This window comes from Garra rufa, chromosome 25 (assembly GCF_049309525.1).
Source record: "Garra rufa chromosome 25, GarRuf1.0, whole genome shotgun sequence".
In the NCBI taxonomy this organism is placed as follows: domain Eukaryota; kingdom Metazoa; phylum Chordata; class Actinopteri; order Cypriniformes; family Cyprinidae; genus Garra; species Garra rufa.
The window spans coordinates 30,416,707-30,431,383 of record NC_133385.1 but is presented as its reverse complement, the minus strand read 5'-3'; the positions used below and the strand labels follow the sequence as shown (position 1 = coordinate 30,431,383).

General features: G+C 35.7%; 2 protein-coding genes across 2 annotated transcripts in view; one reads left to right on the top strand and one right to left on the bottom strand.

Annotated features, from left to right (window-relative positions):
* The window catches only part of LOC141301776 (USP6 N-terminal-like protein), a 34,149-nt gene extending 28,883 nt beyond the window's left edge, over positions 1-5,266 (top strand). The window contains exons 11-14 of the mRNA XM_073831969.1: positions 78-143; positions 1,233-1,332; positions 1,841-1,993; positions 3,266-5,266. Coding sequence (XP_073688070.1) covers positions 78-143; positions 1,233-1,332; positions 1,841-1,993; positions 3,266-4,395 — 1,449 coding nt within the window. The 3' untranslated portion in view covers positions 4,396-5,266. The remainder of the gene's footprint in view (positions 1-77; positions 144-1,232; positions 1,333-1,840; positions 1,994-3,265) is intronic.
* A 163-nt stretch (positions 5,267-5,429) lies between these two features.
* Positions 5,430-14,677, bottom strand: part of uevld (UEV and lactate/malate dehyrogenase domains) — a 19,564-nt gene continuing 10,316 nt past the window's right edge. The window contains exons 8-12 of the mRNA XM_073831970.1: positions 10,833-11,003; positions 10,443-10,616; positions 8,248-8,335; positions 8,004-8,127; positions 5,430-6,187 (exon numbers count right to left, since the gene is read on the bottom strand). Of these exons, the coding sequence (XP_073688071.1) occupies positions 6,023-6,187; positions 8,004-8,127; positions 8,248-8,335; positions 10,443-10,616; positions 10,833-11,003 (722 nt within the window). The 3' untranslated portion in view covers positions 5,430-6,022. The remainder of the gene's footprint in view (positions 6,188-8,003; positions 8,128-8,247; positions 8,336-10,442; positions 10,617-10,832; positions 11,004-14,677) is intronic.

The following is a 14,677-nucleotide window of genomic DNA, read 5'->3' as shown; positions in this document are numbered from 1 at the left end:
TTTTTAACTTCTGGTTGCTTGGCTTTAACAACATATAAACACTTTCTTAGTTTTTTTTTAATGTTTTTTCAACTCAGGATAAGGAACAGATGTCCACTGGTATCTACACAACCAAATGGTTCCTTCAGTGTTTCATTGACAGGGTGAGGCAACATTTTCACTGTTTTTATATCACTAGTAAAAGGTCTTCGTTATGGAGTTGAAACTTTCAATAAATCGCAATGAAACCTAAAACATATCAAAAACATTCACTTTGTCTTGTATAAGAGGCGGGTCTGTCTGAACTGGTTTTACCAGTGACCTCAACAAATCGATATGATGGATTCAAGTACACTCAGAAATAAATGTACAAATATTTCACCTTGAGGGGTGATACAGCTTGTCGCTGGGACATCTTTGTACCTTATTTACCCCTAAAAGCTTCATATTGGTATTGTATGGGCACATATTACTACTCTAAGGCCCTGTCCCAAATCACACCCTAAAACAGGAGTTCTCAACTCTGGCCCTCGAGGTCCATTTTTCTGCAGAGTTTAGCTCCAACCCTAATCAAACACACCTGAACAAGCTAATCAAGCTCTTCATCATTACTAGAAAGTTGCAGGCAGCTGAGTTTGATCAAGGTTGGAGGTAAACTCTGCAGGAAAGTGGACCTCGAGGGCCAGAGTTGAGAACCTCTGCCCTAAAACATTGCAGCTCTGAGTCCAAACTTTCGTGACGTAATGCCAATGTCGAGGGTGCATAGCGGCTGCAAAGGGGCTACTCTGTACACTGAAATGAGGAATGGGACAGCAGCCATTGTAAGTCCGAAAGACTGCAAGTGCACATGAAGTGTTCTATTTGGAACAGGGTCTTAAAGGTACTAATATGCACCTTTTAGGTGTAAATAAATTGTGCTCTCTTTCTGGACCATCTCTCTGTGATCCAGTCCAGGCCCTGGACACAAGGTCTTGTTTACCCACCCTATCTTTGGCCTGGCCTGGACAGGACATAATTTTTTACTAGCTAGTCCAAATAGAGTCCAAATTCTTCAAAAAGTACTCAGTGAGGAGAATTACATCATTCGCATACAGCGAATGTGTTTTTGTGTGAAAAAGACTGGAAACATCATCTGCTAAATGTTTTATATGGTTGGGCTGAACCCTTTAGAGAATCCTGTGTCAATGTTTTATTACGTTGGAGCTCTGCTTAGCTGGTTGATGACTTGAGTCTGTTGTGTTTCTACTATATAGACACCCTTTACACTCACCCTGCGTCTTTGGGACATCTACATATTAGAGGGCGAAAAAATTCTAACCGCCATGGCCTATACTCTCCTGAAATTGCACAAAAGTAAGTAAGAATCCCACTCTGGACCTGAAGTGTCCAAACTCGCTCCTGGAGGGCCGGTGTCCAGCAGAGTGTGTTTAATTGGGGCTGGAGCTAAACTCTGCAGGACAGTGACCCTCCAGGACCGAGTTTGGACGCCCCTGCTGTAGACTAAAAGATGGGGTGATTTATAAACTATCATTGTTGCACCCTTGACCAAGAAACTTGACTTAGGGTTTCTCAAGATTACACTCACTGGGTCTAGTGTATTGTCAGTCATTTTGGATAAAAGCATCAACTAAAAGACTATTTAGAATATAGTTTCTGCTGAATGGAGAAGCAATAAGTGATGTCAAAATAAGATTTAGTCTGGGTAGCACTGTTCAATAACAAAAAATATTTGTGGGTGTAGTAGAAAATGAGTTGCCTAGATGTTCTTTAAAGCAATTGTTACTTAATGTTGCTGTTTCGGTAGTGTAGATGAGTTTAATTTAAGCTTATAAAGTCTAAATCCTCATTCTTTCCCTTTCAGAACAACTTCTGAAGATGTCTCTGGAGGACCTGAGGGAGTTTCTGCAGGAGCGTATTGCATCCTCCTTCAGCACGAGCGATGATGCCGTTATTGAGCAACTACAGTCGTCTTTGACCGAACTCCGCAGGATGAAGCTCGACCTCCCTCCACCAGGTAAAAAACAAAATGTTTTTTGTAATTAAGAACATTCTGAGCAAATACTAGAGAGTATAATTAAGGAAGCCTTGTTCACAAGAATCTGCCTGTCTTTGGAATCTGTAAAGAAGAGGTATCCAAACTCGGTCCTGGAGGGCCGGTGTCCAAACCTAATTAAACGCACTTGTATCAGCTAATCAAGTTCTTACTAGGCATGCTAAAAACTCCCAGGCAGGTGTGTTGAGGCATGTTGAAGCTAAACTCTGCAGGACACTGGCCATCCAGGACCAAGAATGGAGACCCCTGCACTAAGGTGTAGACCAGGGGTTGTCAACTCAGTTCCTTAAAGTCCACGTTCCTGCAGAATTTAGCTTCAACCCTAATCAAACACACCTGGACAAGCTAATCAGGGTCTTCAGGACTACTAGAACATTACTGGCAGGCAAGCTTGATCAAGGTTGGAGCAAAACTCTGCAGGAATATGGACCTCGAGGGCCAGAGTTGAGAATCCTTGGTGTGTACTCTTTAAAATTAAAGGTTCCAGCTAAAAAAAGCTTCCACATGCCATAGATGTTTAGAAAAACATTTGGACGGGTGCTTTAAAGAAGCTGGAAGCTCTTACAAACCTGTAAATGTAACATTAAGACCCATATGACAAACTCAACAAAAAAATGGTCCTTGCTAAAAAGAGGGTTCTTTGTTGAACCTAAGGCACCTTAGAAGAAACTTTCTTCTAAAGCAGGGGTCACCAAACTTGGTCCTGGATGGCCGGTGTCCTGCAGAGTTTAGCTCCAACTTGCCTCAACACACCTGCCTGGAAGTTTCCAGTTTGCCTAGTAAGACCTTGTTTAGCTGGTTCAGGTGTGTTTAATTGGGGTTGGAGATAAACTCTGCAGGACAGTGGCCCTCCAAGACCAAGTTTGGACACCCCTGCTGTAGACCCAAGTGAGCTATTACAATGTGATATAAAAGAGGGTTCTTTGCAGAACCCAAGGCATCTTGGAAAAAACATTCTTCTAAAGCAGGGATCACCAAACATGGACCTGGAGGGCCAGTGTCCTGCAGAGTTTAGCTCCAACTTGCCTCAACACAGCTGCCTGGAAGTTCCAAGTATACCTAGTAAAACCTTGATTAGCTAGTTCAGGTGTGTTTAATTAGGGTTGGAGCTAAACTGTGGGACACCAGCCCTCCGGGACAAAGTCTGGTGATCTCTGTTCTAAAGAGTGTCATTGTGGTTTTATGCAATTATGAACTCTTACAACAATTGTCTTTTCTGGGTTTGACTTGTAGCCAAGGGAGATGAGTTCCCAAAGATACCCCTGGGCGAGGAGCGTCCAATAGTACTGCTTCCAATAATCAAGACTGAGTGTGTTCCCTTACCACCATCAGCACACAACAATCAAACCTCAGCCAAGGTTAAGACGGAAGACACCACCACCCACAAGCAGAGCAGCGAAAAACACATCCCTACTTTTACCTTATCTTCCCCTCTTTCAAAGCACACCCACTCAACTTCAAACTCTTCACTGTCACAAGCTACATCTGAAGAACCAGGAACCATGGTAAAGAATGAAGACCGTGCACCTGCACAACAACTAGATCAACTACTACACCCAGAACCTGCACCGTTTTCAGCAGAGACTCGTTCGGCAAAGGATGAATGTGTTAGTAGGCCCCTATCAGCGGTGTCGGAAGATTGGCCTCCTCCGTACCAGCCACCCATAACAGATTCTTCCAGCATCCACTCTTTTAATCTCCCAGAATTGCCTCCTCCACCTCTTCCTAGTATGGAAGAAGGGGTCGAGGTTTTACCTCAAGAAGAGGATGTCCTATTTTGCCTTCCTCCACCACTGATTACCCAACCTTTAGATCTAATCTTAGAAGACCCGTCTTCATCACCTTCCTCGTATAGATCCTTTCGGCAGCTAAGCAAGTTTCCGGTCAACCTGTATGTCCCGCCATCATCGGGTGACCGGAGACCTTCCAACACCTCGCATTACGACAACCTCTCGGAGGAAGAGGATCAGTCTGTGGAGAGGTTGTTGGAGATGGCAGCAACATTGCCACAAAACCCAACCTTGGGTCTCATGAACAGCACCCTTCCCTTTCCTCCAGAAGATGCCATGTCTCTTTCTCTACCGCCCGCATCTATGTTCTTCTACACACCTGACTCTTCGCCACTCCCTCCACCTCCTCCATGCATTGAGGAGGCAAACAGTTGGGTGACTCCAGACTGCATTTTTCCCCAACCACCAACTGACTTTGCAGATAAACCCTTCCTGTGCAATCAGGTGGTTCCAAACCAGACTGTACAAGATAGAGGTCAGTCCCAGCCCCCAAGACTACCGCCCAAACAATCACGACCTACAATGCTCTCTCCAGATTCAGACTTCTACCGATTGCATGTTCCAAGTCATTAGTTGCTGGAATCACACTTACGGCAAGTACTGTTGTTAGTGTGAACTGAAGGCATGTTTCCAATGTTTTTTTAACCTTTTAGATGTTCTGTTTTTTTTTCCTTATGTTGCAATGTGTTATATATGGTTGATCTAAACAGGATGCTAGAATGTGTTTTATCGTTGTCAGGCAAATGTGTTATATTGGATTTCCCTTTTCTAAGGTCAAGCGTCTAGTTGTAGTGGTTATCAGACTCAACATTTAGCTAGTTGAGCAACCACCAGAGAGTTGTCACATGGTTTGAAGTGATCGGTTTAGTAATTTAGAGGTACTGATATTTCCACTGGACACCACAGAAAATCTGACAGTCATCATTATTTTGCCTGTTTTGTCGGTATGTTGTTTTCTGTGGTGTTCTGGGAAACATCATGTTCCTTGTCAGATATACAAGTACTACGGTGGCAGACGAAAGGCAAAAAGAATCAATTTGACTGCATTTTCCTTTGACTAATGTTTTGTTGGTTTTATATCTTGGTGCAATTGTGTTTTTGTTTCTTTTGAAACTTCAGACTGTATTATGGCTTGTAAATGTAAACAAGGATTATTTTCACATTGGCACAAGTTCCCTGATGACAATGAAACAACATTTTTCAGTGGTCTTAGATTTGCTCGAAAAGGAATTTCCTTCTTCATCTGTAAACCTTAGTGCGGTATATTGCCCTCTAGCGCCATCGTGTGGAAGATGAAGGACAATTGTCAAATTTAATACTGGGAAAAACAGCCACCACACTGAATGTTAAAATGAAGAAACTGTACATTCAAGGCCATTTAATGGCTTTATTGTGTAAATGTAAATAGAACGGGTTTGATTTGCACTTTGTTTGTATTGAGAGCTTACAATATTTAATTGCGTTTATATTATGCTTCTCAGGTTAAATGGTCTTAATGTTCAGTTTGTGTTGAAACCCATGGTTTAAACCCATGCTCATTTGACTTTATTTGATTAACTAAAAAAAAAAAAAACTTGTTTTTCTCGTTGCAACAATGAGACAATACATAAAGTGGAGTGTTTATTTTAATATATACATTATTGCTGTCGTCAATTCTGATTTCACATTCAGAGGTACGTGGCACAAGCACAATGTGATAAAATATAATACCAGGGTCAAGCATTTCTTTATAAATTATAATGTACATTTACTTGCACAAAAGCAGGAACCCATGCCCTTTAATTTTAAAAGCAAACCTACAGGACAGATCTGCCTGATTGTAAACAGCCACTTGAAGCCATACCCTTATACCATAATTTAACCTTCATTAAAGGCACCGTTGTTGCATAATTCTCATAAGTAACCACTTATAAGTCATATGACAAAAAGGAATGCATATACATAGTTTGTATTGTAAACAAGTGCAATAATATTATGCATTATGCTTCACAAGAAGCCAAGACAAAGTCTTTAGTGCTATTGCTGTCACTTCACAGTGGCTGCTGTGAGAATATAATATAAGTATTGCAGGAAAGACTAAACTGCATCTTTTCCTTGAGTAGCTCATCCCTCGTCAAATCTGAAAGCTGTGATTGTAACAATGGCTGCAGAGCAAATGTACCGCTTTGCAGAGGTGATGCTGTTTCATCCAGTACCTGAGTTACAGTCTCAGCTGCATGAAGAGGTTGACCTGACACGCCACACTCTCTCTCAGCTTCATTTCATCTTCTGAACCTAAAGCCACTCCTGCTAATCGGGTAGAGCCGTTTTCCCCAAGGATGCAGGGCAAGCTGAGGAACACTTTGGAACTGATTCCACCCCAACCCTGAATAAAGGAAATGCACACATATTGAAGACAATGGAGGCTTGCGTTTAGACCATCTCAAAATTAACAGACATACAGTGCCCTCCACTAATATTGGCACCCTTGGTAAATATGAGCAAAGGTGGATGTAAAAAAATAGATCTGCATAATTTATCGTTTTGATCTTTCATTCAAAAAATTCACAAAATTCTAACCTGTCATTGAAGTAAATCAATAGAACCTGGGAGGGAAATCTCATTATGGAATAAATGTTTTCCTCTAGTTCACGTTGGCCACTAGTATTGGCACCCAATTATTACAAGATCCTTTTCCCAAGATAACAGTTCTGAGTTTTCTCCAACAATGTCTAATGAGTTTGGAGAACTCATTAGAACTACATTCTTTGGTTTTACTACTTGTGATGGATGATTAAGGGAATTTTGGCCTTTGTGTTCCTCATGTTTATAATCCTGTGGAACAGAAAGTCATGGCCGGACAATTTTATACTCCTAGCCACTCTGATGTGCTAAAAAAAAAAATTGTAATATTAATGGGAATATCCTTCAGAGATATTTTACTTAGACACATTTCTAGGGGTGCCAATAATTGTGAACTAGAGAAAAACATTTATTTCATAGATTTCCCCCTCAATTTCCATCATTTTACTTAAAGGAAAGGATAGAATTTTGTGAATTTTTCAAATGAAAGATCTAAAGGATAAACAATGCAGATTTATTTTCACAGTCACCTTTGCTCTTATTTACCAAGGGTGCCAATATTAGTGGAGGGCACTGTAGATTAAAATACACTGAATATCACTTTATTTTCACAGCCTCTTTATCACAGATCACAGTTACGTCCATGTCTGTTTTAGTGCCTCCTTTACTATAAAAAAAGCTTTGCATTTCCCAAATTTGACAATTTTATTCTAAACTTCTTACAAAAGTTAGTTGCATGTTAATACTTTAACTCTTTAATTGTCAACACTTTTATTTTTTATCTGTTTTTATCTATTTCATCAATGAACATTTGAAAATTCATCCTTGGAAAACTCTTTTAAAATCAGCATACTATTTTATAACCAAAACTTTCTCAAATCTGGACAAATTGCATGAATTAGTCTAAGGTTCAATATTTAGTGGTTATTTTGTGATAGAAGTAATATGTCTACAAAAATTTAATTATAACTATTTATGCAATTTATAACAATAACAATTAATGTTTGCCATTTTCACATCGACGTTTTTAATAACAGAATTAATAAATCTTAATTATTTTTTGCGATTCCAGGAATTTCTGGAAAGTTCTTTAATAAAACAATAATAATAATAATAATAATAATAAAATGTGACCGTGGACCACAAAACCAGTCTTAATAGCAAGAGTATATTTGTAGCAATAGCCAACAATACATTGTATGGGTCATAATTATCGATTTTTCTTTTATGCCAAAAATCATTAGGATATTAAGTAAAGGTCATGTTCCATGAAAATGTTTTGTACATTTTCTACCGTAAATATATCAAAACTTAACTTTTGATTAGTAATATGCATTGCTAAGAACTTCATCTGGACAACTTTAAAGGTGATTTTCTCAATATTTAGATTTTTTGCACCCTCAGATTCCAGATTTTCACATAGTTGTATCTCAGCCAAATATTGTCCTATCCTAACAAACCAAACATCAATGGAAAGCTTATTTATTCAGATGATGTATAAATCATAATTTCATAAAACTGACCCTTTTGACTGGTTGCAATTTTAAGTTTACAACTTGATTCGTGTGTTTTTTAGCACAAACTTAATGAATACATTTTCTACAAGACAGCTAACTTACCTCAGCCAGTGTTGTGACAGAGTGTATCTTCTTTTTGTCTGTTGCAATGCTGTGAATGATATCAGCGATGGACAACCCGACTGACCATGACCTCTGACCTCTGCCTTTGAGCATCTCTAACGCCCTGAGAACATATCAAACAGTTCAAACTTCATAATGCAGTAACAAACCACAAATTAACAATTCATCCTTTAAAATCCTACTGTAAATTATCTGAAAGAGTGTCTGGATGCTGATAATTTACCTGTCCATTAAGGGTTTGGTAGAGTTGGATACTGGGGTTAATGCATGTAGCTGGTCGGTTCCAGGTCCCATATTGCCCCACAATGCCACTGATACACAACCAGAGAAAGACATCAAATGTATTATTCAGAACTAGAATCAGACGCCATTACTGCATATCTGATACGTGTTAATATGACCATAATGAAGCATGTTTTAGAAATTTAACAAGTGTTATAGCAGAAACAAGTCCACAAATCTTATAAAAGGTAAATGTAAGACTTTTTCAAGACTTTAAGAAATTCAAGAAAAATTAAGGAATACAATAAAGGGAGAACAATGTCAATATGTTTTTTTAAATGCACAATGAAATGTATTAGCAACACCTCAAAGTTTGAAAATACAACTTTTAACGGTACTTTTACTGTATCTTCTTCTGATCAAATAAAGGTTTTGTTTTCTGGGAAATTTATCACAATGAAAAGATTTTATGATGAAAAAAAAAGACAAAAATCTGCTCTTCTTGTTTTAAACAGACTCACTTAATTGTAAATTATTTCTCAGAAAGACTTCACATCTTCAGTTTGCATCACAAATTAATTGATTTTGATTTAAGGATCTTTTGATAGTTGTATTGGAAAAGACTTTCTGCTCCTATTTACAAACTTTTAAAGGGATAGTTCACCAAAAAATGAAAATTACCCCATGACTTACTCACCCTCAAGTCATCCTAGGTGTACATGACTTTTTTTTTTTCTTTCAGACGACTACAATCGGAGTTATATTAAAAAATGTCCTGGCTCTTCCAAGCTTTATAATGGCAGTGAATGGGTGTTGAGAATTTAAAGCCCAAAAAAAACATCTCTCATATTTCCATCTATCATAAAAAGTTCTAAAATCATATAAAGTACAAATTCTCTTTTTGTACCTCTAATTCCTGACCGGCGTTTTGCTCTCGTTCATCACTTCTCACCGGAGCTTATGCTACAACTAATTCATCCAGCTGAACGGCACATCTCGTGAACGCGCATACGACAATTAGTGGAAGTTAGAGATTTTGGTTTAAAATGTTTTAAATAAGGATATTTGTTTTTACACAAACAAAGATTTACTTCAGAAGGCCTTTATTAACCCTCTGGAGACATATGGAGTACTTTTTATGATGGATAGATGCACTTCAAAATGCCAACAGCCATTCGCTGCCATTATAAAGCTTAGAAGAGTTTTAAATATTGATATTTTTCTTGCACAAACGCATCGATTCACTTCAGAAGGCCTTTATTAACCCCCTGGAGCTGTGTGGAGCACTTTTTATGCTGGATAGATGCACTTTTTCGACTTCAAAATCTCAACAGCCATTCACTGCCATTATAAAGCTTAGAAGAGTTTTAAATATGAATATATTTCTTGCACAAACGCATTGATTCACTTAAGAAGGCCTTTATTAACCCCCTGGAGCCATGTGGAGTACTTTTTATGATGAATAGATGCACTTTTTCGACTTCAAAATCTCAACAGCCATTCACTGCCATTATAAAGCTTAGAAGAGTTTTAAATATGAATATTTTTCTTGCATAAACACATAAATTCACTTTAGAAGGCCTGTATTAACCCCGCTTAGCTGTGTGGAGTACTTTTTATGATGGATAGATGCATTTTTTGGACTTCAAAATCTCAACAGCCATTCACTGCCATTATAAAGCTTGAAAGAGTTTTAAATATGGATATTTTTCTTGCACAAACGCATCGATTCACTTCAGAAGGTCTTAACCCCCTGGGACCGTGTGGAGCATTTTTTATGATGGATGGATGCACTTTATTGGGCTTCAAAATCTCAACAGCCATTCACTGCCATTTTTAAGCTTAGAAGAGTTTTAAATATGGATATTTGTCTTGCACAAATGCAGTGATTTGCTTCAGAAGGCCTTTATTAACCCCCTGGGGCCGTGTTGAGCATTGTTTATAATGGATGGATAAACTTTATTGGGCTTCAAAATCTCAACAGCCATTTAATGCCATTATAAATCTTGGAAAAGTGTTTTAAATATGGATATTTTTCTTGCACAAATGCATCAACAGTATCATAGGGTGAGTAAATCATAGGTTTTTTTTTTTTTTTTCATTTTTGGGTGAACTATCCCTTTAATTTGTGGTACATTAAAAGTTTTAGGACCAGCAGAAACCCTGTGTTTGTTAAAATACTTGTCCTTGACTCACCCTTGTTTTCAGAGAGTTCTCCAATGACCCAGGCCTGTTTTCCTGTGTTATTTGCCACCAGTGAAATGTTGATGATGTGAGACAGTCTCCCAGAGTCCAGATTACAGCCCACACCGATCACCTGAGTGGGCAGAAGATGGCTCTGTCTCCAGGCCACATGTGTCATAATGTCCACTGTGGACATAAAGGCCAAGAGGTCACATACACTGTCAACAAAGCTGCCTGTTTTTAGGCTTTAGATCAGTAACTGCTGAATAAATTTAGAAAAAATCACTATAAGACTAGAAGCATTAATTAAAAAAAGTAAACAGGGCCCTTTTGATTATATGATGTCTTTAAGCATAGGCCAGATGCTTTAAGCTAGCAGATGATGACTCTATGTTTCCGAACCTGGTTGAGAGGCGATGAGAAGCACTGCTTTGGGACTCAGCTGGGCGAGATGAGGGATGATGCCTCTATACATGTCCACATTCGTCTGAACCACATCTAAATATGACTGCTCATCACTCCAGGCATTCGCCGTGATCACAATCACCTTAGAGCCCACAGAGGCCGACAGGTCTATGAAACGGAGAAGAAACACACTCCGTCATCAATGGTTGTGTATGAGAGGCTGAGTAGCTTCAATAATAGACAGTCAAACTAAGAGCTGCAGACACATAAAGACTTTGTGGTGATATCTGTATCTTCACAAGGGTCATTATATATTATCATAACCTTTAAATAATTAAATGAAATGTTATTAAATGAAAAAAAAAAGAAAATAATATATATATATAAGCTATTGCTAAGGAAAACTGTTACTAAAATAACTAAAATGAGATAAACTAAAAATAACTTAATAATAATATTTTTTTACACTTCTCTTACACAAACACATTGATTCGCTTCAGAAGGCCTTTATTAACCCTGCAGAGCCATGTGGAGTATTTTTTATGATGGACGAATGCACTTTATTGGGCTTCAAAATCTCAACAGCCATTCACTGCCTTTATAAAGCTTGGAAGAGTTTCAAATATGGATATTTGTCTTGCACAAACCCATCGATTCACTTCCGAAAGCCTTTATTAACCTCCCGCAGCTGTGTGGAGTACTTTTTATGATGGATGGATGCACTTTATTGGGCTTCAAAATCTCAACAGCCATTTATTGCCATTAAAAAGCTTGGAAGAGTTTTAAATATGAATATTTTTCTTGCACAAACGCATAAATTCACTTCAAAAGTCCTTTATTAACACTACTTTTTATGATGGATGGATGGACTTTCTTGGGCTATAAATTCTCAACAGCCATTCACTGCCATTATAAAGCTTGGAAGAGTTTTAAATATGAATATTTTTCTCGCACAAACACATTGATTCGCTTCAGAAGGCCTTTATTAACACTACTTTCTATGATGGATGGATGGACTTTCTTGCAGAGCCTTCCTGCAGAGCCATGTGGAGTATTTTTTATGATGGACGAATGCACTTTATTGGGCTTCAAAATCTCAACAGCCATTCACTGCCTTTATAAAGCTTGGAAGAGTTTCAAATATGGATATTTGTCTTGCACAAACCCATCGATTCACTTCCGAAAGCCTTTATTAACCTCCCGCAGCTGTGTGGAGTACTTTTTATGATGGATGGATGCACTTTATTGGGCTTCAAAATCTCAACAGCCATTTATTGCCATTAAAAAGCTTGGAAGAGTTTTAAATATGAATATTTTTCTTGCACAAACGCATAAATTCACTTCAGAAGGCCTTTATTAACCTCCCGCAGCTGTGTGGAGTACTTTTTATGATGGATGGATGGACTTTCTTGGGCTATAAATTCTCAACAGCCATTCACTGCCATTATAAAGCTTGGAAGAGTTTTAAATATGAATATTTTTCTCGCACAAACACATTGATTCGCTTCAGAAGGCCTTTATTAACCCTGCAGAGCTGTGTGGAGTACTTTTTATGATGGATGGATGCACTTTTTTGGACTTCAAAATCTCAACAGCCATTTATTGCCATTATAAAGCTTGGAAAAGTTTTATTTAAAAAAAAAAACTTAATAAAAATAACAATTTTGTTGTCATTTTATTAGATATTAATGTCTACAATACAATATTTTAAAAACGTATAAAAAACTAACATTTTACATTAAAATGGCAAAGAAGTCAACTAAATTTAACTCAAAATATTAACAAAAACTAAACTATTATAAACACTAATCTTAACATCATTCATGGGCTTACATCATTACATTATTTCTAGAACGTAATTTGCAGATTAAATTTGATATTAAATCTGATTTGTAAAAAAGAAACTAAACAATATATTAAATAATTCCACATTTACGAGCAAAAACAAAATAATAATGAAACATTAGGAAAAATGAGTGTTGATTTAAATACTACATTCAAATAATAAATATTTTGTGTTTTACATTAATAAGACATTAGCCATAATACTAATAACAAGAAACTACTACAAACTTTTTTTTTCTTCTTTTTTTTTGTTACAATTTTTAAGAATATTTGGTAACACTTTACAATAAGGTTCATTAGTTAAACATTAGTTAATGTATTAACTAACATGAACTAACCATGAGCAATACATTAGTTACTGTATTTACTAATCTTCATTAACGTTAGTTAACGGAAATACAGTTGTTCATTGTTTGTTCATGTTAGTTCACGCTGCATTAACTAATGTTAACAAGATTTTAGTAATGTATTAGTAAATGTTGAAATTAACATTAACAAAGATTAATAAATGCTGTATAAGTGCAGTTCATTATTAGTTCATGTTAACTAATATGGTTAACTAATGTTAACTAATGAACCTTATTGTAAAGTGTTACCGAATATTTAGATGGAAAACCTAACTAACCAAACTAAAACCTGAAATAAAGCTAAATGTAAATATTTAAAAAAACTAATTACTAAATTACTATAGCTAAATTATGATATAAATATAGAAATAAAGTTTACAAAAATACTGTTATAGTATTTAAATAATACTAAAATAAGACTGATGCAAAGCTGATTTTTTAGCATCTTCAGTGTCCCATGATTCTTCAGAAATCATGAAAATATGCTGATTTGTCTTAATATTTTTGTGAAAACCATTTAGAAGTTTGGGCTAAGTTTTATTTCTGATCTACACTTTATTTTTATCATTTTGTTCAGATTAAACTGATCAAAAGTGACAGTAAAGTCATTTATAATGTTACAAAACATTTCTATTTCAAATAAACACTTAATTTCACAAAATATCAATTCACGAAATATGTCAAACTGGTTTCAATATTGATAAAAATTATTAATTTAATTTAAGTTGACTTACTAAAGTAACTAACATTAAATAGACTGTAAAACAACTTAAAAAAAACAGTATTTTTGTTGTTGTCGTTTTCTTAGTTTTTAATATATCTATAACATTTAATAAACTAATTTTAAAAAATTAATAAAATTGCAAAAAATTTAAAAAATCTAATTCAAAATATTAACAAAAACTAAAAAAAATTATATCAATTACATGAACTGAACACTAACCTTAACATCATGGAGGGCTAAAATTATTAATACAATATTTCTAGAATGTAATTTTGATATTAAATCTGATTAAAAAAATAAACTATACACTATATTTAGGGGTAAATTCCACATGTAAATAAAACAATATTTAAAAATAGGTGTTCCTTTAAATACTACCATTTCAATAATACAACTTTTCTGTATTACATTAATAAGAATCATACTACAACAAACCATTTTCAGAAATATCAGATGCAAAACTAAAACTTGAAATAAAGCTAAATATAAATATTTTAAAAACTAATGAAAATGACAGAACACAACAAAATTACTTTAAATGAACACTAAAAATATAAAAATAAAACTATTATAGTATTTAAATAATGCTAAAATAAGACTGACGCAAAGATGAATTTAAAGCATCATAATATGCTGATTTGCTGCGTATCATCAATTATTATTGGTGCTCAATTATTAATATAGGTTCCTATAATTATTAATGTCTAAAACTGCTTTTTCGACTTAATATTTTTTAGGAAACCATTCAGAAGTTTGGGGTAAGTATTTTTTTTTTTTTTTTTTTTATTCTAAATTTAATTTTTTATATATTTTATTCATTTATTAATCATTTTGTTCACATTAAACAAATCAAACATGACAGTAAAGTCATTTATAGTGTGACAAAACATTTTTATTTTAATTAAGCACTTCATTTAAATTTTCTA